Here is a 26961-nt window from a genome sequence, read left to right on the forward strand (position 1 = left end):
GTAGTCTGAATGTTTTGTCAATAGCTGTATTATTATTATTATTATTATTATTATTATTATTATTATTGTTGTTGTTGTTGTTGTTGTTAGCAGCAGCAGCAGCAGCAGCATTATTATGAGTGAAGATGAACCTACTCGAGACCGTGCCACTTTAACCATTACTCCATCTCAGAATATAAAATTTGTCTCACAGCTTTATTTAGCTAAAATAAAATGTCGGTTCACAGACAACATATGGCAGAATATGTTTTGTTATAAATCACCCTAACCCAATAGAATTATTAAGTTTACTGAGTTTAGTTGAGGATATTAAACATTATTTGCTGGAGCAGTGACAGCCACTCAAACGAGGCATCTCTGTATTGCCTTCATGTGCTGTCGGAAATAGTACATTTGAATCTTGAAGGGATACCATTTAAATCGGTAAACGATACTATTTCATACTATTCCTGTGCAAAAATGCAGAATCAACACATATATAAATACACATTGCTGGACGGGATTCTTTGAAATGTAGTTGTGGTTGATTCCGTTTCTGACCTAACTGCTGTAGGTTTGCAAATAAAACAAGAGGATGGAAGCACATTTACGTACGGATATGAAGCCGTGATGTGCATTTACATTAGACAAGCACCACCAGTACCCAGATTCTATTCATAGTTAAAACGGGATAAATCATAGGGCCAACACGCCTCCTTAAAGCAGGGGGTTTACGAGGGGTTCCAAAGGCAGCACCAGCTGGGTTCAAAGCAGATGGAGGCTGGGCGATGGGCTGGTCTGCCTTCTGCTGCTTAACAACACAGGAACGATAACACACATACTGTACAGAGAGAGCACTGGACTGTGGGCAACGCCAAAACGCCGCTAGAAAAGTACATAACGGTGCCGGTAAGGTGAAGTCTACCATGAGTTTACAGGGTAACGTTAACGGCTCAGAAGTGAGTGTGTTAGCTAAATGAAGTTTGACAGGCTAACGTCAGGTTTAGCTAGCGGTGTTGGCTACCAGCGCCAGCCTGCCTCTAGCAGCCAGGATAAGTCAACGGCAGCTTGTGAGAGCCGCTAGCCTTTTGAAGTTGCTCGTTAAAATATAGTAACCAGCTGGCTAATGACGCTAGCTTATGTTACTTGTTTCGCCGGACAAGTCAAATGGTAACTAGCTGAGGCTATATTTCCGCTTTCTGCTCACTCAGTCTGTTTGGGAAACGACCCCACTGAAGCAAATGGCTTTTAATCTTTAATTGGCCATTTAAGCTAGCAATGCGTGCTACATTATTTGTGGATAACGCTAGCTTGCCGGTGTCGGATTACTGCACTCTGTGGTACGACTGTGCCCTGCCCAGCAGCGTCACTCATCGCATTTCGCATAATGAGTGATCATTATGTAAAAGTCAAGGTTCAACTCGAGCAAATGAAGTCTTTTGGTGAGGATGCCGAGAAGCAGGGTGTGGATGCCGAGGAGCAGGTGCCGGTGTCTTCTCCCTCTGCTCCTGATTCACCAGACCCTTCCAGCATCACCATACCTGCTACTGATGCATCCAGCACTTCCAAACATAAGGGTAAAAGTCGTAGTAAGCCGGGGAAAGATGACAAAAACTCTAGTGGCAAACAAATCTCAGATCTGTCATCGCATGGATCTGTAGTGTCTGCTCATGCTGAGAAAAACTTGAACAAACTAGGATATGAGCGGACACTTCAAGTCAAGGGAACTGGGAAGATACTGCAGGGCAAGTTGGAGACCAATGGCAACTATGTGAACATCCATGCATCCAAAAACATTCAAGAAACACGCAGGGAGGACGGATTCAAACTTGCAAGGAAGAGAAGACCTGTGACAGTGGACACATCGAAGGCCAAAACCTCGCTAGAGGCTCTGAAGTTAAGCATCAAGCAGCTCAAGTGGAAAGAGGTGATCTCTAGCGCAGTTTCTTTCTTGTTTTGTGCTGTTTGTGTTGCAGGTTATATGATGTACCTATGTGCTGTGCAGTTGTCATTACTGTGACTAGTTTGTGTAAGTAGTCGTGTGAATAGCTGGTTCAGTTAAGCAACAGTGCATGGTTTAATCGACTGTCAATGACAGGCCCAATCCAGAGAGGACCAGTCATGTCACTCCATCAGAGTTTCATCCAGATGATGGCCAGATTAGGCGTGGGTCAAAATTGTGCAGTATGAGCCTCTGACAGCCAGTTTTGCAATTATTTTCCACCAATAAAATCCAAAACCAGTGACCTTTTCTTTGTTTCAGTGTGTTTTAAACGGTCACTTTAGCCACTGAGTTGTTCAACTGTAATGAGAAGAGCAATCCTCTTGTCAAAGATCTTCTGTGCCTGAATAGTGTCTAAAGTAACAGCCATCAGACAATATTGTGAATATTATTGACCAGTTTGCAATATCATATCATAATATCAGGCTATACATTACTATAAACAACATTTGCATTGGCAGTAGGCTTCTGTAGACAACCAAAAGCTGACATAAGTATTAACAGTGATTTTTTTTTCATATACATCATCCTAATGCACATTTTCTACAGTATTCAAGTGTATCACTTTGCGCAGCACTACTTCTACAACTTGAGATAAATTTTACTGGGTATTTAACAGCTCATATCACAGAGTATTTAAGAGCTCATAATCAGTACTGTTATGAGCTGTTAAAATTAATATGGCAATAATTACATTAGTCAGCCTCCCCCATGTGTTTCTTTTCTTCACTCCTCCAGTTTAGACGTTTTATTAGAGGCACTATCTCTGACAAAATGTGAATCAGAAAACTATATTTTCAGAAGTTGGAACCGAATGGTGAATCTGCACAGCACTCTGTGTAGGAGTGTTGTGTGGTTGTAAGAAAATGAGATGAAAGAAAACATTTGGCAGAGACAATCGCAATGTACATTTGTTGTTGTGATGTTTATGCAGTATTGAAGAAGGCTACATAGACAGAGAAACCGATGTAGGTGTGAGTAAATTCCCAAAGACATGTGGCACTGTTGAACTCTTACTACTTGTCTAAGCAGATGTTGGTGAAATCATCTGTATGTTAACATAGTTGACTGTCGTTAAGAATGAATTAAAAATGAGCTGTATGTATGCCAAAAATAGAAACGTGTGTTCACCTTCTTGCTAATACTGCTGAATATTATAGGTATCCAAATGCACTGTAATTTGTCACATCTGTTCTTGTTATTTTGTTATTACAACATAGTTTCTGTGATGGCCCTGGCACCAAGGAACTTTGTCTTTAACCAAATGTATGTCAAGCTAGTTGTTAACACACTCGATGCTTTATATCAAATGTTGACTACAGTTGGAGACATGCAGTTGAGACAAAGTACCACCTTTTCAATTGATTTGTTTTATTCTGAATCCATTCAATAAATTATTGATACAGATAATTGGAAAAATGAAGAATATTGGATCCCATAATTGGTCGACCTCCACCACGTTTTAATGTTTTCAATAGCAATAGCAATAAGGAATTCAAAATGTTTTTTGATAATTGGTGAGGTAAAACAACAGTCTAGAAAATAGACAAAGGTTTTTTTTTCTAATTTTACTTTTTTTTTTTTTTTTTAACAGTTTTCAGATGTTTTACAGATCAATTTATAATCGAGAAAATCATTGATATTTGCAGCTTCACTTTAAAGCGTAATGACTTGTGCTTTCCTCTAAGTCCTTGGTTAGATGACGAGATGTCCAACTGTCACAGCATCACAATTTCAGTTTGCCGGACTTAGATGATAATATTACAGAGGACAGGTGTAGTTGAAAGTTTCTCGAGATGAACAGCAACAACTTTAAAAAATTTATGAGAGAGCTAATTGATCCAGTTCTTCTTACTGTGAGCCATAAACACCATCTGATCATTTTGAATGTCATGCAATTAATACCTGCTATCAAGCCTTATTATCACGGTCTCTATTATGCATGAGAAGTAAAGAATAGCAGTTCGATGAGACAGGAGCAGTAAAGACTACTGATCACCACTGACCAAGCCGTGACACTTAAACCCTTCCAGGTCTGGTATCGGAAGTGATACGCAGAAGGCCTATACGTTACCACGCTTTGTCTACATGGTGCACCCCCAACAAAGTTAAGGGCGGTATAGATCTTATGTCATTTTGAAAGTACCTGTCAGCATCTTTGACAGTGTCACAACTCCAGTGGCCTTGCTCTATTTATAAGTTGTGGAATGAACATCAATGGGGCAAAATAGCTTTAGAGAGTCGCAAAACACCTCGTCATTCATTACGTATCTACATCTGTAGTGTTCTCTGGCCTGAGAGACAGCTGTCAACTGACTTTCAGCATATGGCATTCTCTTTAACAGAGGGAAATTATTAGCCTTAAGCTCTTCTAATCCAATAGACGTTTAGTCCTCTTTGAGGAGCCAGAGAGAATGGCAGCCCGAGGGTCTGAATGACAACTTTCAGAAAATGAGAATAAAAACCGTGCATTTTATAATGGGCTTGGTATTTTTGATAAGAATTTTACAGACTAAGCTGACATTTTGAATTAATGTGTATAGATTTTAAAATTCACGATACCCACAGGCTTCCTTTGAGCATGTTTGGAAAATAATAACCTGAATATCTGAAACTATAAATGCTATTTAGTGGAGGCATGGCAGATAGACTGCAACTTGAAGTTTCTGTGGTTTCGATTTTGCTGAAAGAAATTTGTATTTAGAACTGGGCTACAGTCCAGTCAGCAAAGTATTTATTTATTTATTTATTTATTTTTACAAAAAGTGGCTCAGGAAACAAACTTTGCCAATAAAGCCCACATCCACCAGTGCCCACAAATAGGTGATATCTATTTTTGTGTGTCATTCCAAGAAACTCCTAAAATTCATTTGATCTCCTTCCTTGATGCGATTTGACAGTTATATGCTGGCATCCTTGTGGTTGTATTTATAGCAGGTCTTGGCTGATGAGCAGGGTTTCCCTGTTTCACACAGTGTCATGCTAACTCATTAATGAGATGCAGCGCTGTCATAGGTTTATCTTGTAGCTTGGCAGTAGGGTGGGTCGTATCAGAGTAGAATTTAGAGTGGTGATGATATGCTGCTGACTTTCCGATCCAATTTAGTATAGAGTCCTGCTGATGCAAGAAAGTTAAAGATAGACTTTGTGATACAAGTCTTTCCAGCTCTGTGTTGATGTTTTGAAGCTGAGCTGTGAGCTGTGTTGAGTTTTAATTCATCAATCATGAGCTGTGAGAAGATCAAAGAGTGGAACTTTGAAATATATGACGTAGTTTGATGTGGGCATTTTTGGACATAGAAATGAGTGTCCACGCAGACTCTAAGAACAATACAGCAACCAGTAAAAAGCATTCGGTATATTGAGCAGTGCAATGTTAAACAATGTACTTTTCATGTGTGGAGCTCTGTTGATTACAGGACACATACAGCAGATGACTTTATGTAATTTTGTTTTCCTGATAGATTTACAGAAAGTTTGTTTTTTTCAGTTAATTTTTATTTACGAGAGAGAAGGTTAATTTTCCTGTTAATAGCAGCTGTTTAACTATAAAACATTGTTTGTTTTGGGAAATGAGATGTGGCTGCGTATTTGATTACTACAATACAGAAAGCTTTTTTGTAGTGAAGATGAGGTGTTTATATATTAGTTTGAGGTCGAAACACTGCTGGAACTTAAGTGGAAATTTAAAAGATAATTATCCAGACGTGAAAAGTGGATATTACACGCAATCCTTTTTTCCAGTGGCATTCGGTTTTCATTTGCATACCATATTATGACTGCAATAACCTATCCTTTTAACTTCATTGTAACATATTTGATGGATAATATGTGATTTGGAGTGTGGGCAGAAGAGGTGTGGAGGAGAACAGCTGCACCTTGTGCCAGTGGGATTTCCTCGCTCTCTAAATCCTTTTATAGTATCACTTCTCCTCCTCTTTCCCAGCTCATCACAACACAACACGCACTACCTGCCATCTTTAGGCAAGATTATCCCTGCGCTCTGGGATCACCAGAAGGGCAAACACCCTGCTAATGTCCTGAGTCATACAAACAGATTAAGCCTGGTTCAAAATGCAAACACGCCTGATTTCCTGAACAAATAGTTCTTACCATTCTCAGTTTTTGTTGGTCATCCATTATTTCTCCCCATTAATTGTTGATTCTCTTTTTCATCAGTTTCCTTTGGGAAGACGTGCAGCCTGTGATATCTACTGGCATGGTGTTTCCTTCCATGACAATGAAAATATCGTCTCAGGGCAGGTCAACAAGTTCCCAGGTATGCTTTTACCTCTTTTACAAATGTCTTATCACAGGAGGATCCTTCAAGAATGTTTGTTGAAGTATAACTGAAAAAATGTTTTTATTTTCAGCGTACATTATCTACTCAGTAGTCCACAATCACACCAAGTTTGCAGCAAGCACCAATCGTTAGGGCTGAAAAAAGAAGCCAACACAGAAGTGCCAAAAACTGCAGTTTCTTCAATAGCCAAGTTAGGCTGGCATAAAAAGCCAGTCAGTCCCCACAGACCTTAGTGTTCAAATTTGTACAGCCTGGTACAAAAAAATGGTTTTGGTCTCTGTAGGAAGATGCCTGTTTGTGACAACTTTGTGGGGGTAAATTTGTATATAACTATCCCATTTGAATTGCATTTAAACTTAAAGTAACGCATATTTAAGGGTGTGGCTCTTCCAAGCAACAGGTGGGTGCGTCATAGGACAGTCCATGGCCCAGACAGGTTTGCATGACCTACCTCAGCTCCACTCACGCTGGTTTTTGGATTAGAGTCAGGCATGCCAAGTTGGCAATGACCAGAGCCAGCACGCTAAGCTTCAAAACTGCTGTTAGAAAATCTATGGATGACGTCTCAGAGGGTTTGTCCATCACTGTATACAGTCAGCGGTTTGTAGAGTTGAAATAAAGGTTAGGTAAACCCTTCCTTGTTTCAGCTGCTCTACCCGTGATGAGGGAAAGATGAATCCGTTTTTTGAGATTCTGAAAATTAATGTATAAGTGAGAAACGTGCTTCACCAGAATCCTGTGATCAGCACATATTGTCATGTGGAATTATGGTTTTACAACTGTTGCCTTTCTGCCTTTTGAGCAAAGAAATTCTTTCTTAATTTTTTGAAATCCTTTTCTAGAGTCAGTCTGCTTACTGCAGAACTACCTTAATGTCCTAAACAATATACGTTGATCTGAATATACTTTCCAGGTAAATGTCAGTGTTGTCTCTGTAACAGTCATTTGTACCTTGCAGGGATGATTGAAATGCTGAGGAAGATTAACATGAGTCGGGCAGTGCGGACTATGCAGGAGCTGTTCCCAGAAGAATACGACTTCTATCCCCGCTCCTGGATTCTCCCTGAAGAGTACCAGCAGTTTTCCACTCAGGTATAGTTACATAACATCGTAACAAACACAGTTATGATGCTGGACATGATAAAAGTGGAGTAGCTAGCTGAAACGCATCTTGGCACTTCTGTAGTTTTGTATTTTTGTCCACACAGTCAAGTCATTTGTATCACCAAAGTGCTTTCCAGTAAAAAATAAATAAATAAATAAGTTAAAAAAAAGAGCGAGAGAAGGGGAGAGAGAATATGATTGACATTAAGAATTTGTCCAACCAATTTTAGTATTGGGGTTATGACTCTGTCGTGTTTTTATGGTATGATTTTACCTGAGTAATTAGTACATATTTTGTATTAAAACCCTGCAAAAATCTAGAAACTATATAGACACATATAGAAACTATATGTTCCTGTTGTAGAGCTTATTTCATTCAGTGCTTTTTTTTGCATAAAAAGCAAGATGTTAAAAATGGAGCAATTTAACATACAGTGTGCACTAGTGTTCTTGTCATACAGAGATGTCGAATTTCATAATTTAACAGGAGTTTTAAACAACCTACATTTTGACTTGACATGGCAGTGTAGGACAAGTTTTACTAATAACATTGACTTTTCCTTTAAGTGTCCCAGTAGGCCATGCAAATGAGTCCACACACGTAGCAGCATGGACCTCAAACACCTAAATGAAGTGTAGCCATCATTGCTGTCTATATAAATTAAGTCTAGACAATTGACTTGAAGTTAAAGTCTGGACAGCTTTGAAAACATTTCTTTTTTCATGCTTTCTCTTAGTATTCAAAATTTGTACCACCATTTGTACGATTATGAACACGGATGCTGAAGCTGTGAAGTGGTGCCTTTACAATTAATTTGACAATAAAGATTTTTTTCATTGGCTTTTTACATTCATAACTATATCTAATTGCATAAACTACACTTACATTCAGAGAAACGTTACAATATTTTATGATAATTTCAGATGAATGGTCTAATTGAATGGGTCAATACTTCTAGATGAGGAAATTAAGTAGTAACTACATGATTTGTCCAGCAGGGGGCACCAAGCTATCACAGTTGTCATTCAAATGTACTTTCAGCACACAAAAATGTGTGTAAATAGAATTTTTAAAAAACAGAGGCTTTGTATGACATATTGCAACAATAGTTTAAAAAAATCAAACTGAAGCAGGTATATAATGCTTGATTTTGTGTTTGCACGCATCTTGTTGATTCTGTAACATTTATCAAGATCTAGAAAAAATAAAACAATACATTGAAAGATAGACAGTGTTTTATACTGTAGGTGGAGATAAAACCTCCGTTAACATTTGCAGATTATTGTGAGACTTATTCAAAATGCAGCTTACCTCAAGCTTTGATCATTGCTGAACAGTTTCCATGGACACAGTGCAGTTAGAAATTAAGTCAGGATATGTATTTAACCAAATTGCACAATGAGAGACCCATTGAGGTTATAACTCAGGAATTATGGTAAATGCTGTTTATGTTTTTACCTTGGGTTAATTCTGGCTTCAAAATCATGTTATTTTAATCCCAGCGGCCTGTTTCTACTGTATTCAAAAAAGACAACTCTAAAAGGTAGCATAATGAGCGTGCTTTCTATACACTACGTGCTCTAAACACTAATTAAAAAAAAAAGAAAACTATCTTTCCTCTAGGGTAGAGTTAAACAAGAGCCATTATTAAATCATTTATTTGTAAGTTCAGATGATGAACAAGAACCTTTTTTTTTTTTTAAAGTTGAATCCCATTTTACAGTTAATTTGATATTTTTTTAAATCATTAAGAGGCAGATTCATGTTTGTTTTGAGCCTCCTCCCAGGTGTTATAGCAAAAACCCACATTGTAAATATCTACAAACGCCTGTATTAAGCCTCCAAAAGCTTCCTTAACTCAGACTCAGTGGATATGGAGTTTTTGGTTTTTCTTATCTGGCCTCTCTCTCTCTCCTCTCTGCTGTAGATTCGCATGGTGAAGGAGAACGATGCCACAGTGAATCCGACCTTCATTGTCAAACCAGATGGAGGCTCTCAGGGGGACGGCATCTACCTCATCCGTGACCCCAGTGACCTAAAGCTCATGGCGGGTTCTCAGGCCAAACAGTCTGTAGTGCAAGAGTACATCCAAAAGCCGTTACTCATCGACAAGCTCAAGTTTGATATCCGCCTCTACGTGCTCATAAAGTCCCTGGAGCCACTGGAGATCTACATTGCCAAAGAAGGCCTCACACGCTTTTGCACCGAGCCCTACCAGGTAGCCACGATGGGGCTAATAATGCTGGGGGATTTCCTTTATAGCTGCTATTTTGTTCTCATGCAATAAAACATCTATGTCTTCTCTAATAATATACAGCTAATTAAAGTCCTTCTTATTCTAATTATGTAGGAGCCCAGCCAGAAGAATCTGAGCCACGTTTTCATGCACCTGACAAACTACTCCCTCAACGTCCACAGCGGTAACTTTGTTCACTCAGACAGCCAGAGCACAGGCAGCAAGCGCACTCTCTCCAGTGTGCTGTACAGGTTGGCAGCTAAAGGTGTAGACATCAAGAGGGTGTGGTCGGACATCATCGCCCTTGTTATTAAGACTGCCATCGCTGTGGTGCCTGAACTTAAAGTCTTCTATCAGGCTGACATACCGCCTGGAAAACCAGGACCTACATGCTTCCAGGTGGGTATACATGGGGGGGTGTTACAGAATATCAATACATTATTCAAATGTCACAGATAATGTGCTCTGAACAGATTGGAAAAACATTTTTATGGTTATATCTGCCCACTTGCTCCTTTTCTATCCAAAAGTCTGCCTGCAAATTATATAGAAAGGCACTACGATAAGATTATGATTCATAATCATCAGATTGACAGTTTTCCTCTGTATCAGAATTAACTTAGGTGACTTATTCCTGTACAGTGTGATCTAAAAATAACAGTAGCAAAAACAGTAGGACTTTTTATGATTCAGATGTGTGTGTGTTGAATGTAAAGGATTAGGCTATAAGCTAAAAACACAGAGGCGTGTTCAGATTCAATTCTGTGACATTCAGTTGATTCTTTCTTTACTGACTTTTTCTTACTTTGAAATTAAGTCTTCTCCAGAAATACAGAAAATTAATCAGACTAGATAGTTCTTAACAACTTATGGTCCTGCTGTTTGGTACGAATGCGGATGGTATGTTTCAAATTCACGTGAATGCCATGACTCAAGGATTCCCAATCAAAGTTATACACTTGACCTGTCAGTGGATTTAATATTGTGACTGATCTTTGTATAATCTACCTTGTTCTTAAATGTAAATATATAAAATAGGTATTTAATGTGGTGTGTGTCTTTGTCAGATATTGGGCTTTGACATCCTGCTGATGAAGAACCTGAAGCCAGTATTACTAGAGGTCAACTCCAACCCCAGTATGAGAATAGAACATGAGCAAGAAGTAAGAGTGATTGTCAATATCAGCATCACCAGAGCGTTATCATTATTTTTTCACTTTGTTGTAAAGAGCATTTGTTTCTTTCAGGTGGCACCAGGAGTGTTTGAATATGTTCCCAGTCCAGTGGATGAGGAGGTCAAAGTGGGAGTGATCAGGGACACTCTGCGCCTTATGGACCCGGGCCACAAGAAACCGATAATGTAAATACACACACTTGCACACGGTTTGAAGCTGGAGTTCTTACATCCTTCCACTCTTTGTCTGCCTGTCCACTTTAAAGGACATGATATCTCACTCTGCCCATTCCTCCTCGGAGCCCCGCTCTGCACCACTCAACAGCTCTCCCTAAGCTTGTTAAATGGAAAAATTAAATTCAGCTGAGCCGTGGTGGAAATTCACACATTACTATACTAGTCTGGTGGCTCAATCTCTCTGGCTGCTTGGCCCTGTGTGGTGCCTGCCAGTAAATCTCCTCCACCATTAGGGTTTGTGTTTTTTCCCCCTCGCTCTGTTTTTCTTTTATGACAAGAGGATTTGCGGTTTCTGTTCTGCCACCATCTCCATTTCTTGCCTTTTTTCTTGCCTCCTCCCGAGATTATTCTTGATATCAGATATTTGATTTGCTTTGTTCTGCAAGTGAGAGGGATATCTTTCCAGGGATAATACCCACTTAGCTTTTATAGTCGTGACCAGTAACATATTGATATTAACCCACCGAGAATATACTTAAATCTCAAGTTCTCCTGTATTGCTATATTCCATGTAGCTAGAATCAGCAGAAGCACATTCTGTGCTTATATATGGAAGAATTAGTCTGCAACACAAAATGCTGTTCCCTTATTTTCATTTGGGCTAATTTATATCTTTTTAAGACCCTTAATCCTTTAATTTAATGTCCCTCACTTTTTGCTGGCTTAACTCTCAGGTCCTGAGTTATTGGGATCAAACAAAATTTTCCAATCTGTATCTTAACTAGCAACTAATGATTATTGTCATTGTTCAACTATACTGTTGATTGTCAGTTGATCAGTTAGTTGTTTGGTCTATTAAATGTCAGAAAAAAGATAAATGTGAAAATGAATGTCAGTCAGTGTTTCTCAGAACTCTAGATGATGCCCTCTAATGTCTTTGTTTGTCAACAAACCAAAGATAATCAGTTTACTCTCAAAGAAATACAGAAACCAGAATACTTTTCTAAAAAGATTACTCAAGCTGATTAATCGATTATCCAAATAGTTGATTAGTTTATTAGTAAGTAGTTGTCGACTTAATGTTTTTTAACTTGAGCAATTAATTGATTAAATCTGCAATCAATGTCAGTGTAAGTCAGTATTAACTTTTGTACCATTGCCGTATTTTACACGCAAATATCTGTTTCAGCTGAGGACCAAGATTAAGAGTGTAACTAAGTCAGTGTTGGCTGAAAATCCTAGAATACATTTCACAAAGTAAAACTGAGGAAATCATCTTAATGTGGTATTTATATACAGAGAAAAGGTAAACGACAGTCATGACTGTGTTGTGGTTCAGCTTAATTCAGAAAGCAAAAACATTTAGTGCTTATGTCAGGTTGTGATTGCAGGGAAATGTACCTTCAGCTTTGTGTTTGACGTGAGCGAAGTGCTAATAATTTCCTAACTAGCTATCGCTAATGTGTATTAAATTAGCCATTAGATTGGATGTGCTGCGACACAAGTGCAAAACCTGAACTAATTAATCATTCATCTCCATGCAGTGTGTTTATTGTGTAGTTACATCTGCAAGGCATATGCCATATATATATATATTCAGTCATTTTACAGGGAAAAAAAGTCATAATTCTCTGAAATACAGATTCTTGCATTTGAATATTTTTTGGGTTTTTTTCCTTCTCTACAACAGTAAACTGAATACTTTTGGGTTGTTGACAGAACAAGACATTTTAGGATGTCATCTTGGGCTTTGAGAAACACTCATCAGCATTTTTTTTAACATTTCCTGACATTTTATTAGAACAAAAAACTAATTGATTAATCAAGAAAACAGATCAACAGATCATGAGTTGCAGTCCTTGTGAATACCACGTTAAATTTGAAAATTAAATCAGGGGCGCCGCTATAGCTCACCTGGTTGAGTTCGAGTCCTGCTCATGGCTCTTCTCCACAGGTCTTTTCCCCATTCTTCTCCCCCACTTTCCTGTCTCTCTCTCTCACTGCACTATCCAATAAAGGCAAAAAGGAAAATTGGAAAATTAAATTCAAGAACAGAATTATTATCAGCGAATGTATTAAAAACACCAAATGTTAAATTACCCAGTGTAGATAAAAACTGATTTGTGGCTGATTTATTATCATAAACAACATGTTTTTATTGTTAATACAGATGCATCAACAGCCAATAAGTATGTCACTACTTTAGCTAAATCATTTTAGAAATTTAGAAGAGAAAATATGTTTTTGTTGGATTAATTAATTAAAAACTCATGGCCATTGTTTTTCACAAAAATATGATTGCTGATGAAGGAGAGGAACACCACTTCTGGCTGATTGGGGAAAACAAGCAAAGGAAATAAGAACTGGGAATCTATTTGTTGTTATGCATCTTCTGACTAATGAGTTCAGTATCCCAGTATTGATAAAATTACATTCTCAGGGATGCAGTGGATTGTAGCTTTTAATATTTTATGTTATTAATGATCTAACCTTCTCACATAGTTTTACTTGCAATATTTTAATAGAGAGGACTGGGTTCTTTTGTTTGTTTGGGTTTTTCCTCTTGCAGACTTTGAGAATTATGAGCAGTCAGTCTTTCAGAGCACAAACTATTTCCAACATTGTTATGGAGAGGTTAAGTAACCTGCCTATTGCACAGATGGTCCACCAGTAAATACACATACCTGTGTTGTGCTTGCTGACAGCTGGTCTGCAGCGGGATGGATGGGATTCAGTCATTCAGAACGCAGTTTGGGCTGAATTCACCCATGTATGAATTTCACTTGTTAAGATGAAGTGAAATGAAGGTGAGATCTGACCAGGTGCACAATAAGAAGTTATAGCTGGGTGTGTTGCTATTTAAGGAAGGTAGAGTAAGGACTTATATAAGAGATAAGTAAATATAAAATGACAGAACAATGGGGGGAAAAGTGGCATTTTGGAGAGAAGGGAGTAGACATAAATTGGGAATTATAAGGAGGAGTGTGTGATGGTATCAGTGACTCCCAGACATGTACTGCTTGCACCCAGCTCATTAATCCTGTGAATGATGTCTCTGTGGGTGATTTATGAGCCATTATGAAAGGTGAGTGTGGGTGAGAACAAAAAGCTGATATTCATAGGCACATGTACCTACAATAGGGGGCAAGGGACATGATTACAAAAACATCATCTACATAAAGAGAAACAAGGTGAATTGAGTGCAGTGCGCTGATTTTAAAGGCCCATATTGTGTCTCTTTTCAGTAAGTTAATGGAAGTCCCCAGAATGTCTTTTTTTTTCCAGCTCAAAATACTGCAAAAAGATGGTTCATTTCACCATGACTGTATAACCCTTGCTTTTATCCCTGCTGTAAATGGACTTTGTCACTGTCTGTAGCTTCAAATACAGCTGAGCTGCTGCTGTCCATGCCCTCTTCAGGAAGAAGACTCGCTGTCATTATAACAACTACAAAACAAAATAAAAGTGGATTTTCACCATATGGGGACTTTAAAGTTGAGACGTTCCCAGGCCATTTCATGCTTTTCACATCCCCTCGTCCGCAGTGGCCTGTGTGAAGTAAATTTTGTCGTCTTCCCAATTCGGCAAAGGTCCGCACAGACCACTCTGTGGATATCCGCATAGAACCCAAAATTTAGGACCGTGGACTTTATGCACTACAAGCACACCAACTGCACATGTGCCCTGAAACAAATGATGCTCAAAACAAATGCTTGCTAAAAGGAGAGACTGTACGAAAAGATTATCTGTCATCCACACTTTTAGAATTCATCATTAAGAGTTGTGTAAAACTGAAAGAATTTTGGAGGTGCTTTGACTTGTACATGCTTTCCATTGCCAGGGCCTAAACACAGTGGGAGGTTCCAAGTTCTCCAGAAATCCTGTGCTATGTCCACCCACTGCGCTCGGCACACCTCAGGAACAATCACACTGACATGGTGCTACAGCCCAATCTGGAAGTAGCTGCAATATCATGTAATGCAAAGTCACAGCGAACCTTTCAGAACCCTCCATGGAGCCCTGTGTGTTTCTCTCTGTTCATTTTTAGGGGCAGTGCGACCGTCTTGTACTCGTGTATGAATAGAACCGCGATTGCGTCCACTGTCCGCTTTCAAAGTCCCCATCGGTCTGTGCACTGGGACATGGAAAATATGAATTGGCCTTTTGTTGAAGAAACCTTGGAATAAAATGCCTGTAGACATCATTTCTAAGTTTTCTAACTGTGGTGGCTGTGTGGAATAGAAACGATTGAGAAAAAGGGATGTTTAAATTATTTATGTAAACAAAAACTCTGCTGTTGTTTAGTCTGACTTGTGCTCTGAGAAGAGTTTAGGCAAACTATTCCGATTTCTAAAATGGAGACAGGTATGCAGACACTGGGATTTCTTTTAATTGACACATCTTCAATAGTTTTGACAGTGTGCTGTATCTTTTGAAGATTTGTTCACAAAAAGAGCAACAACAGCATTCATGCAGGTTAATGACTGCAGAACTGGGTCTAGTTGTCCTCACGTACACTCAACACTTGGCACCGGGCCTCTGTATGCTTTCCTAATAACCTGCCATTCTTCACCTTTTACCCTCTTGCTTCACCTCCATCATTTTCTTCTCTCCTTCCGCTAGAATGTTTGTAGACATTCGCTTCGCTGTCTGTCTGGCTGTCAGCTTCTGTTGAAGATGTGTCCATTTTTAGCAGAGCCTGTCCTGTCTAAATAGATGTGGGTGGTGTCCTTCTGGCTGCTGAGGGATGATTGATTCTATTAAACATTCAGCAGTGCTCTCTCAGTGCCATTCACACTGCTTACTAATTCATGGCAAAAGAAACTGCCTCATAAAAGTCAGCAGTACTGTATCCCCTTGGCGTGAATGTACCTTTGTTGCACGCGTGTCTTCACACTCACATACAATAGGAGTCGTGCTTCGAGGTCCTGCAAAGCCACACAGGTGTCTTTTTCGCCATTAAGCTGATGCAACTTCTGCTTAGCTTTCTGTGATGGGAATTATTTGAGGTCGCTGGACTGCATGTACTAATAAGAATGATAAACGTATAATTTGTACTGACCTCTCAGGTGCAACAAAGCTAAATTAAGAGTGAGGGAGATGTCAGTCAAGCACAGTGTGTAGCCACCCACGCAGGCCCAAGGGCAGAAACACACACAAAACTTGGAGCTCAGATTAATTTTCTATGAGAAGCGCCATAACCCTCAGGAAAAGGACAATGGCATAGCTGGCAGAGGGGACGAAGGGCAAAGTTAAAATAAATGAGCTGTGACATGAAAGTTTTTGATGGTAGCCAATCACACCTGACATTATTTGCAAGTAAAGATTGTCTTTATTCTATAATAGTCTGGCATTTTTTCTCTTGAGTTACCAATTAATTGTTAGGCTATAAACTAAAAATAACAACATTTTCCATCACATTTCTTACATATATCTAATGTTCTTTTTCTCCAGATGTCTTGTTTTGACTGCCCAGCACTCCAAAACCCAAAATACATTCATTTTACAATGATCTAAAACAAAGGAAAGCAGAAAATCTGACACACAAGGAAAGGCTTGACATTTTTTGCTTTACAAGTGACTGAAGTGATTAATTGATTATCAGAATAGATGGACTAATCCGACTTGGGTTTCTGCTCTTTGAAGCTTCTTAAAGATACCCTGAGGAGTTTTTGGGATATGAAGCAACGCTTTGATAAGAGGATCACAGTTTTGTTTGCTTTGCAAGTATTTCATGTGGAATTATAAGGGCACTTGGAGAGCGCAGACCTCCACAGAAACCAATTGTCCACTCTTAATAAGCAACCCAAACCAGATCTGCATCAAAATTGAACAGGTTCTTACTTTTATGAAAATGGACCTTATCCTTCTGACAGACTAGCAAACTGTAATCAGTGTTTTTCCAGGCTCAGAAGGGGTCTTTTGGGGGGGAGACAACGGACGGCAGTAAGCATGATCAGCCCGCGTCTTTGTTACCTAATTTGATAGAAATGTATGCATTTTCCTGTTTTTTTTTCTGACCACTTGATAAACAAAAAAAGTCTATTATGCTTGAGTAGATGAGCCTCCAATTAACAAAACTGTTTTGTTTTTTTTGGTCCTTATCATTTTGGCATTGGTGCTTCTCCTTTGGTGCTGGCTAAAACCTCTTCAGGGGGCTCCAAAAGTTCCTCTATGCAGTAAAAACCCCAGTAATGAAAACATAACGTCCTTGGCAGGGGTAATGAAATGCATCCAACACGTTTATTAAGCCCTAACAATACACAGAATGCATTTTTGCTTTGAAACATTGAATTTAAACAGAACTTCGTTTACAAAGGAACCACTGTAGGTGCTTTTTAAAGATTATTAGACCAAATGGATTAGATATTAATTTTAACAAAGTCTCCCTTCAGAGATATTAAGAAAAAAATGTGTTAATGTTGTTCTTTTTGAAATGAATGTAAATAGGGAGAAGAATTGAAATTCTGATTGTAGCCATTATGCCAAAATTGTTCCACAGCATGGTGTTTTTTCTCGGGGCTTGTTGTGGATGACCTTTAAAGGTACCCTGTGGAATAGTAATTTTAACAGACAAAAGATACAAAAACATCTTGTGTGTCGGCTTTTTATGATCAAACAAAACTGTGCTTCACTCTTTGCATGGAAGAACCATCTTCTTCACCAATATCTTAACCACTTTTGTGCCACGTGAAAGCAATTGACCAAATGTATAGTGTATGGAATACTTTTTGGTTAATTTCAGTAAGTTGTTGCTTCATTGTGCAAGCTTTCATTGACTAATAATGAGCACTGGTCACCAGGTGAAGGATAAGCTATGGCGCTGCTTCCATCAGTGTGCCCCTCCTTTCTGGGCTTTGGTTAATTCAGTTCCAAATATGGTAAGAAGTATCAACTTGATAAGAATAACAATAAAAAAAAAAATCAAAATGTTCATTCCAAATCTCTATGATGTTGGTGTTTGGAACTGATAGTGAATGCTGGGAATGTAGTAAAAGACTGTGAAAAGGCCATACACAGCCTGCGCTGTGGGGAATGACAAGAGAGTTATTTAGCCTTCATACTGCATTATTTTTTGCTTTTTGCCTGTCAAGCTAGACTGTAAGTGCAGATTGAAGTGAAAAGCGTGGTGCATTTATCTACCTCCAGTGGTGTATTATCTGTAGCTCGGCTGACAAAAGCTCTCTGGGATGGTCTTATGGTCAGTGCTGCAGGGCCTGAGGGCTATTACTCAGCCAAGGACAGCACAAAAAGAAATACTTTAAGTCCCTAAATCTGCTGGTTAAGTGCTATTTCAGCTCGCTAATCCATGAAGCCTGTCACTGAAATATAATGCGGTAAAAATCATAATAATATGTTGTTTTTTTTTCTTGTTGTTTCTTTCCTGATTTTCCTCACCACAAGTTCCCATACGAGGGCTGGAGGGTTTGAACATGGGGAGGAGATACCCATGGAAGCAGAGTCACAAGAGAGGAGCCCTGATGAAATCGGATCTCTGCCTTCGCTGTGTCTGAAGCAGGTTTACCCAAAGTACACCAAACAGTTCAACTACCTGCGGCTGGTGGAGAGAATCGCAGCTTTGTTCATACGCTTCCTCGGGGTCAAGGGCAACATGCGTCTGGGTCCAACTGCCTTCCGAACCTTCATCAGGTATGAATTGTGTTTGGTTGATTTGTCGGATCCAAGTTTAGTTGTGCCGTAGTAGCTGATGATATTTTTGGAGCCACTTATTCAAAAAAGCTGACAGTTTTAAACCAGTTTGGATAGAACCAAACAAATACCGACACTAAACTGTCAATAATATGTCAACACAATAAGAGCAACTAATAGTTACAGTTGGTACACAACCATCCCTAAAATATTTTAAAAACTACGAAAACATTATATACAGAAAAAAACAATCCAGTCCTAAATTTGCTTGAGTTTCATCTGCATTCTTGTGTGAAACGTGCAATTTCTGATTATTTACTGCTGTTAGGTAACTTGGTGTATTTCACAAACAGACTGTCATGTAATTTGGTTTTAACTTAAGAGCCTCAGTGGCCTCTTATTCTCATCAGTGCTATTATGGACTACGTCAGAGTGATATTCTGTATGAAAATTCGACTTCTGTATCTCATTACCTCAATTAAGAAACTTGAATAGATCTGTGGAGCTACAAAGGAGGGAACACATGGCAAACAAAAGCTACACGTATCTCTGACCTAACTCTGAATTCCTACTTGAATGGAATCTCAGGAGAAACAAAAGCTTGTGTCACATATTTCAGGGAATTCAGACACACACACAACATCAGCTTTTCCTCAGTTTCCCCCTCAGTGCCCGGCTGGATGCCTTGTTTCTGTTGGCTGCACAGGTATTCGTCACGGTCTAAGTTTATGCACAAGCTCACCAGGCGACACGCCGCACTGCGCTGCACGTGCACTTTGCTCACCACAGTAACAAACTGTTGTGGTGCTGTGCAAACCATTGGAAATGATGGGTTTCAAAACACAGCGGTGTTGCATTCTGTCTGAAAGCCCTTTTATCAATGTGTGTAGATGCAGGTTTGAGGAACGTTATCTTCTGTTTCTGATTTTAAATGAATTTCATATGTTTAAAATAATACTGTTTCCGTCTGCTCAGTATTTCAAGAAAAGATGAAACTCTTGACAGTTGTTTTTTTGGTATAGCATACATAAATACATACATACTGTATCTAGTCATAGTGTCTGTCATGTGGTCCATGTTTTCAGACAGCAGATCGAACACCAGAAGAGAAAACATTCTGCTTCATATTTTTTTAGGGTTCATGATGACATGCTCCCACCTTTGCATTTATTTGACAGGCTACCAGCAGGTCTTTGTCTGCATGGATGATAAACCTGCCTGCATACAGCCAATCAAAGCTTACATAAAGCTACTGTTTTTTCATTTATTTATTTTTTATTTTTTATCTTGGGTCAGACAGCAGCCTGCGATGCAACACAGCCTTTCTGCCAAAATGGTCTTCTTATCTAACTTACAAATATGAACGCTCTTCTTGTCCTGCACCTAAGCTTATTAAGAAGCACCAACAGTCTCCAGAGAAAAGAGCGTGGCTGGCTTTAGGATAAATAGTTCAGTAGTTGTATCACATTAAACATCATTAAAACGTACCTACAAACATCAGCGTGATGTTGAGATGCTAGTCTGGTTCTTACTTTTTAAACAATTTTAATCCAGTGTCGTTTTTTTGTTTGATTTTTCTTGTTTTTTTTTTGTTTTTTTTTAATCAAATTGAATTAACATCTCCTCATGGAAGGCTATGCTGGCTGTCCGTTCTGTGTGTGTGTGCTGAAAAAAATAAATCTGGTGTTCATACACAGCTCTGGCTCTGTAAACTGTAAACAAAGAAGAAAGGCTCAGATTGATCCTCTCAACACTACTTCATTATGTCCTGTCCATGTTTGTACTCGTGCACAGAACTCAGGGAAAGCGACAGGAAGATGAGATGGGAGGGAAAGGGGGCAATGGCTGACAGAAGGACAGTAAATGTTGAACATGTAACTATCTAAACATCAACAGTCTTTCTCCAGAGTCACAGACTCCACCTTAAAGGACTTGATTTTTTTGTTTCTTGCTCTTTACTCTGACAATCTGCTGACAATCAATTGCGCTCAAAAACATGTGTACCGATACGAGATAATAAGATGTCCTAATTGTTTTTAGGACCTGTAAACTGAGCAACAGCAACTTCACCATGGCCTCAGTGGACATCCTCTACATAGACATCACACGTCGCTGGTCGGGAGCGATGCCCGACTCCAGAGAAGCAGGTAACACATGGCACACATTAATGCACACCAAAAACAAAATCCTCTCAAAGAAACGATATGTAGAGGACAGAGAGCCGGGCATCCTTGAGACTCGGAGCAAATAATATGCTTGGAGATAATTGCTTGTCATTCTTTGTCAGATTCCCTCTGACACTGTGCTCCCGTAATTGAAATGAGCTGAGATCACAATGTGACAGCGAAGAGACTATCCGACATGAATTATTCAGACATTGCACCTTGCGAGGAATGTTTGCGAGGCGGAGCGGATGGATGGAGATCACATGGACCGGGATGGAAGGGCCTGTACAGAGGAGATTGTGGGCTGAATTTAGAATGAGCTCATACGTATGCAGGGAGACTGAAGTCAGGGTCTGTTATTTCTGTGAGTGTGTGTGTGTGTGCACTGGTTGGATTTGTGGGGAACAGAGATAAAAGCCCCAAACTTTGAATTTACAAATGTCTTTTTTTTGGTTTTGTTTTTGAGATATGTGACAAAGTTTTAAAAGGACAAATGAAAGAACTCCAAATTACAAATGACGCCACCAGCTTTCAATGTTAGTCCAGTGTGACTTGACATATCATTACTCTTTATCGCTGCTTTTCTGGGCTGAAAACAGAAAATAGGAAGGAGATCTTTGGGGTATAAATTTAGCGCCGTTCAGTGTTTTCTCATTCATTCTTTGACCTCGAGTTGCACTGACCTTGGCCCCCGAGGCAAGATCTGAAAATGCTAAAATTATAATAATATAATCACATCAGCTTCTCTTTAAAAGCTGCATACAGTTGAATGATTTAACGAGCCGAGAGGAGAGTCCAACCTGGCATTCTGAAGACCACTGCTCTTCCCTCGGAGGCAAACACATACAGTTCGAGCTGTATATTTTACAACTGTACTATAAATATTTATATGTGAACTGTTACACTGAACTTTAGTGTGCAGCATTCACTGTCAAGGGTAGATGATAAACCTATCATTGTGCAAGTTCTAATGTTCAGTTTTTGTTGGAACTGAGAGGTGGTGACTCAACTTCATGATCATTTTGGAGGCAGCAGTTTGTGGTGCCGTTGATTTGCATTGTGATACTATTAATACATTTATCCACCCCCATTTGTATGAATGAAGGTGCGCTACACAGAAACAGCTCTCTGTATTATGCAGCGCAGTTCAACAGCATCCCAAATTGCATCTTCCAAAATGATCATAAAGTTTAATCAGCCAAAAATGAACACTATAACCTTGAGCTACTCAGTGTATATTTTAGCAGACTGAAACTCCTGTCAGTGTGTGTGCGGACCTGCATGCTGAGGTATTTTAGGACACAATTAAGGCAAAAACCTAAAATGTGTTTCCAATATTCGTGTATGCTGCTATGTGTTTTTTAAGCAAATTGATTAACACGGTTGCGTTCAATTGATATCCGGGTACATTTTCAAGTGCACAATAATACCTCTGCTTTAAATATTAGTAGAAATCATTCTGGCCACATCCTTGCATTGTGGATTTAGTAATAATCCTGCAGATGCCACAGAATTTCTTTTGAATGCGCAACAGAAAGGAGGTTTGGCGATTTACTTGAAGTAAACAAATTGGGTGCTGTGTAAATAATTTGGCTTGAATCTGTACAAAAGACAGACTATGTGTTGGCTGGAGTCCTCTCCGGCTGCCTGGGAATAGCTCAGTGACAAGAAAATTGTCAGAAACCCCTGTAAAATAGTGCATTTACTTCCTAAGCTTGGTTTTTATATGGATTAAACAAGATATAGTGTGTTGAATATTGTATTTTCAAAGTGCTGATTGGTAGATTTTGTTGCCTTTGGACTACTACCATACTATATCATCCATCCATCCATCAATCCATCAATCCATCAATCCATCCATCCATCCATCCATCATCAATACACCGCTTAATCCTCACTAGGGTCGCGGGGAGTCTATCCCAGCCAACGTAGGGCAAAGGCAGTGGACACTCTGGACAGGTCACCAGGCTATCACAGGGCTACACTTAGAGACAGACCGTACTGTATAGTGCGTCAGAAAAAGATTTAGAACATCCCAATACGAAGCATGTCAAACGTAGTACGCTAAAAATACCAGGATGCCGTATTGCATCCAGTCAGATTTCTCAGTATATAAAACCAGCAGGCTTTTCTCGCCATTATGACCCAGAATCCTCTGCGCAGTTACATCAATACACCACGGCGACTCATGCAAGTAAAGAAGCTTGAGCTGCCGAGGACAGATGACCACTTATTTCTCACTACTAACTGCATGAGGAAGTAGTTTGTCCCAATTGTATTCATACTGTATGAAACGGTACATCAGGCAGCTGCAGTATGAAGTTAAAGTCAAAAGACAAAGTTTCGAAGGCAGCCCCTGACTTTATGCTAAGCTATGCTAACTGGTCGCTTCTTACTGGATAGATGAAAATGACATCAACTGTTCATCTAACTATATTACAGAAGGTAAAAATGTCAAACTGTTCTTTGAATCTGGGATAACCACTGGTTGAATGTACACTGTCACTGACTTGAGTGATTGGTAAAATCTTTTTGTTGTTTTTGTCAAGTGAAACTCCAACTTCTGCTTTTCAGGAATGGGCCTACAAGCGTTTGTGGAAGCGTTTTTCTACCTGGCAGGTCGCAGGTTCAAATCCCTGGCACTCAGAGAGCAGGTCGTGTCTCTTCTGGAGCTGTGCGAGGCTCAGCTGGGGCCCCAGTCGGGCGTCGAGGACAGACGATCTTTGAGCTGCAGCAGGGCGCTGCCACGAGCCATTAAAGCTCAGACGCTGTGCCTCACCAACCCTCAGCTCAGCTCCCCAGCTCCCCTGCGAAGGGCGGCCAGCCAGGACTACCGGCTGCATCAAAGACTCAAGCCCCGTACCCTCAGAGCCAACGTGGAGAACTGATGAGAAGGAACTAGTCATCCAACCCCCAAACACTGCCTTTAGCCTTCTCAACAGGAGCAGGAAAATTAGGTGTCCATCCCTCCTCTGCAGCTCCAGAGAAGGACTAGCTGGACCCCTGCTGGCTGACTCGCAGGAGAACCGGTCTCAGCCTGATTGCTTTTTCTTCAGAGGAGGAAGATGTCTGCAGGGGGGTTGGAATGGAAACAGAACAAGATATAAGGAGGTTGGTGCGTTTGCTCCTCTCCTCCTGGCAGGATCAGACTATATGAACAGTGTGGTCCTGTCAGGAGGAAGTTACGGCTGCTTTTAATATTCTTACTGATTCTAGAGGGCAGCTATTTGCTTCCCTTCACCTTTGTCTGGCAACATGTACACCCAAATAAACTTTCTTTTCAGGGATAACATTAGATGCTCCTCTTCAATAGATTCTCACACATCACACATAAATACGTGGGTATAAGGGAGCATCCTCAGTGTATTATATTCTTGAATTTGCACAGCAACTCTTTGAACTATCGCATTTGCACAGAAATGGATGTGACTGAGCATTTATGTGCGCGTGTTGTGTATGTCTGAGTGTGTGTTTAGTTTGTGTTTAGCTCGGCGGTGAAAGCCTATTGACAGGCGGTGGCTCAGCTGTACATCCTCCATGAGCCCATTAGCAATGAGTTAAGTGAAAACGTATTCAAAGAGAAAAGGCCACGCAGCCTCTTTCAGTTCAGCAGCTATTCCAGTCAGGCAGCCTCAGACCTTCACATGTTTTTAGGAAGATTACTTCGTAGCCACACAACTGCCATGGAGAATTAATTGTTTCAGAAGTAATTGCATGGCACAAAATTTCACAATTTAGATAGATGCTTTGTTTCCTAAATGAGATTTGGATAGCTTTTGTTAATACACTTTATGTAATGTGTGACACGGCTGGCAGTTACACAAAAAATGTTAACCAGTGGTGGATGCCAAGCAGTCATTTCAGATAATTTACACTACAGTTCTGCAGTACTCAATGAACTCTGTTTTTTGTGTAGTATTTACACTAAGATAGTTCAATTAATTTGTGCAAAGAAAGACAAAACACCTGCAGTGTGGGCAGCTGTGAAAAAACATACAGTGAACTAAACCTGTAAACGATTTCTGCTATAAATACTGTCGGGCTAACATATTACCTGCAGTGTGGTTATGACAATGTGACGTAGATGTATGGGGTTGTTAACACTGGCAGACTATGTGAATGAAATGTATTGATAACACTGTCAAAATAAAATACATTTTGCTCTTTGAACTGAAGACGTGTTGATGTGGTCACTAATACTACTACTGAGCAGATATATTTGAAAGTATGGCTTTTAATTCAGCTATTTCAAACTGTAATACACTTTTCATTTTTTTTGTATATCATCCTCAATGTTCCTATTTCCAATCATGCAAGCATCTCTGCCCAAACCCTGCAAATATGGAGTACAACTCGTCTGCACGCTATTATTGTCCTACCTCGGAGTGATTTCCCCCATGAGCTCATTAAAGGGCACCATTTGTCACATATAATGGCAGCACTGCTGGCACTTTGTGCTGTTTACATCTCTGTCTTCAACAAGGCTGATTAGATGAATCTGAAATGGCTCATTTTTTACATGTTTTAAGACCTTAGATATGTTTCACAGCACAACCATCTGCCGATGTTTCCTCGACCTTCTGTTGCAGAGGCTGGCGGTGCCAGTTAATGCTGCCTTCAGTCGTCACAGTTCTTGTGCTGCTGCTGCTGCTGCTGTTGTTTCCCAGTGGTCTAACAGCTGAGGTATCCGTCTCCAGTCAGAAATATACATGAGCCCCCAAAACATGTTTGTACACTTGGTCTTGTCCTTGACCCTGGTTGGTCTCCTATGAGGCTGGAGTACAGGCTGGAAGACTTCCACCCCCAATGCATCTTTAAATTAAAGTCTGCTGTAGTGGAAGAAGTACTCAAGTCCTTTAAATAGTAATAAGGGTTGCAGCTATTGAATATTTTAGTTGTAGTTTATTATCAAATCAGAAATACTTTAGGTTTAATTAGGAAAATATACAAGAGAAATTGACAAAGGTCTTTGTCTTACCCAGAATGCAGACAAGCTCTCTGGGAAGAGTTAGAGGACAGAGCTATAGAATCACAGTTTGACAGGCTGCCATAATCTACACCGCTGTTACTTTGAGAACATCCATTGGTGTTACAAAAAATTAAACACCTGAGACAAAATGTCTGATGTTTGAAGGCCCAAAGGATCATAAATCACATTTTTTGCATGTGATTGAAATAAAAGAAACACTTTTAAGTTGTAAAAAAAACAAAAACAAACAGCATCCACATAGTTTGTACCTCACATTTTATGTCGTAAAATGGTGCCTGTTGTCCTCCTTTGGTTTAACCAATCAGTCTTTTCTGAGACCAACATCTTTCAGGACATCATCACAAGCACCTACTCTGGAGTAGTGGTTTTTTTTTTTCTCCCCCAAAAAAATGGCCCTGAAAGTTGTTCTACAAAGATGGGTCGCACAGAGGTTGAGGCTGATGTAATACGGCCGTAATACATTTAATGTTATGGCTGATCGGTGCATGTTGTAATGCTTAAGATCATTTCAACATCTTTATTTACTGTTTTGAAAGACTGGCAGAGCTATAACTGTTCTAGATATCATGTTTTATAACCTGATCATTTGATAGTAGAGGAAGAAGAAGAGTATTTGCCTCTAAATTGTAGAGAGTCTGAAGCATGTGAAATAGCTTCCAAAGAAAATACTCAAGTTACTCATTATGTAACTTTTATACATTTCTCACCTCATATATTTGCTCAAGCTAAAGTATGCTTTGGGCAGCTTTGAGAGAGGAGTTCATTCCTATAAAACAGTTCAGTTATGCATGAAATAGATTGAAATAAGGCTTGCACGCTGTTACTCTGTACTTGGCAGGAAATCATGTTAGTCCTCAGCAAGCGGCTCCGTTTTTCTCGCCTTTGATACTTTTTTGAATCATGAGCGCGAGCACCGGAGAGAGTAGTACGACTAGTAGTGTTGTTTTATGAGCCCGACGCCCTGAATGTGTGTCTTTGCCGCAGGGATTCTGTTCCACTTGGCCAAAGAAATAAGTGAGCCTCACAGGGAGCAATTAACAGCAGGGCCTTTCCTTCAAAATACACATGATGAAGATCTGTTGTTAATGAGGTCGACTTTTCCCATTCAATCACGTATAATAATAATAATTAAAGCCGCAAGCTGCGATGGACGGGTCCTCGCCCTACGCTTGTCGGCCTT

General features: G+C 39.6%; 1 protein-coding gene across 1 annotated transcript; it reads left to right on the forward strand.

The window, feature by feature from the left end:
* The first annotated feature begins 792 nt into the window (after positions 1-792).
* Positions 793-24966, forward strand: ttll11 (tubulin tyrosine ligase-like family, member 11). The gene is made up of 10 exons (XM_008304183.1): positions 793-1906; positions 6161-6260; positions 7243-7376; positions 9317-9607; positions 9740-10024; positions 10693-10788; positions 10873-10985; positions 18381-18626; positions 20667-20773; positions 23366-24966. Exons 1-10 carry the CDS (start codon positions 1367-1369, stop codon positions 23677-23679), a joined length of 2226 nt encoding a protein of 741 aa, XP_008302405.1. The 5' UTR covers positions 793-1366; the 3' UTR covers positions 23680-24966.
* Positions 24967-26961: the final 1995 nt, after the last annotated feature.

The sequence above is a fragment of the Stegastes partitus genome, unplaced genomic scaffold (assembly GCF_000690725.1).
Source record: "Stegastes partitus isolate 25-593 unplaced genomic scaffold, Stegastes_partitus-1.0.2 Scaffold2154, whole genome shotgun sequence".
Lineage (NCBI taxonomy): Eukaryota > Metazoa > Chordata > Actinopteri > Pomacentridae > Stegastes > Stegastes partitus.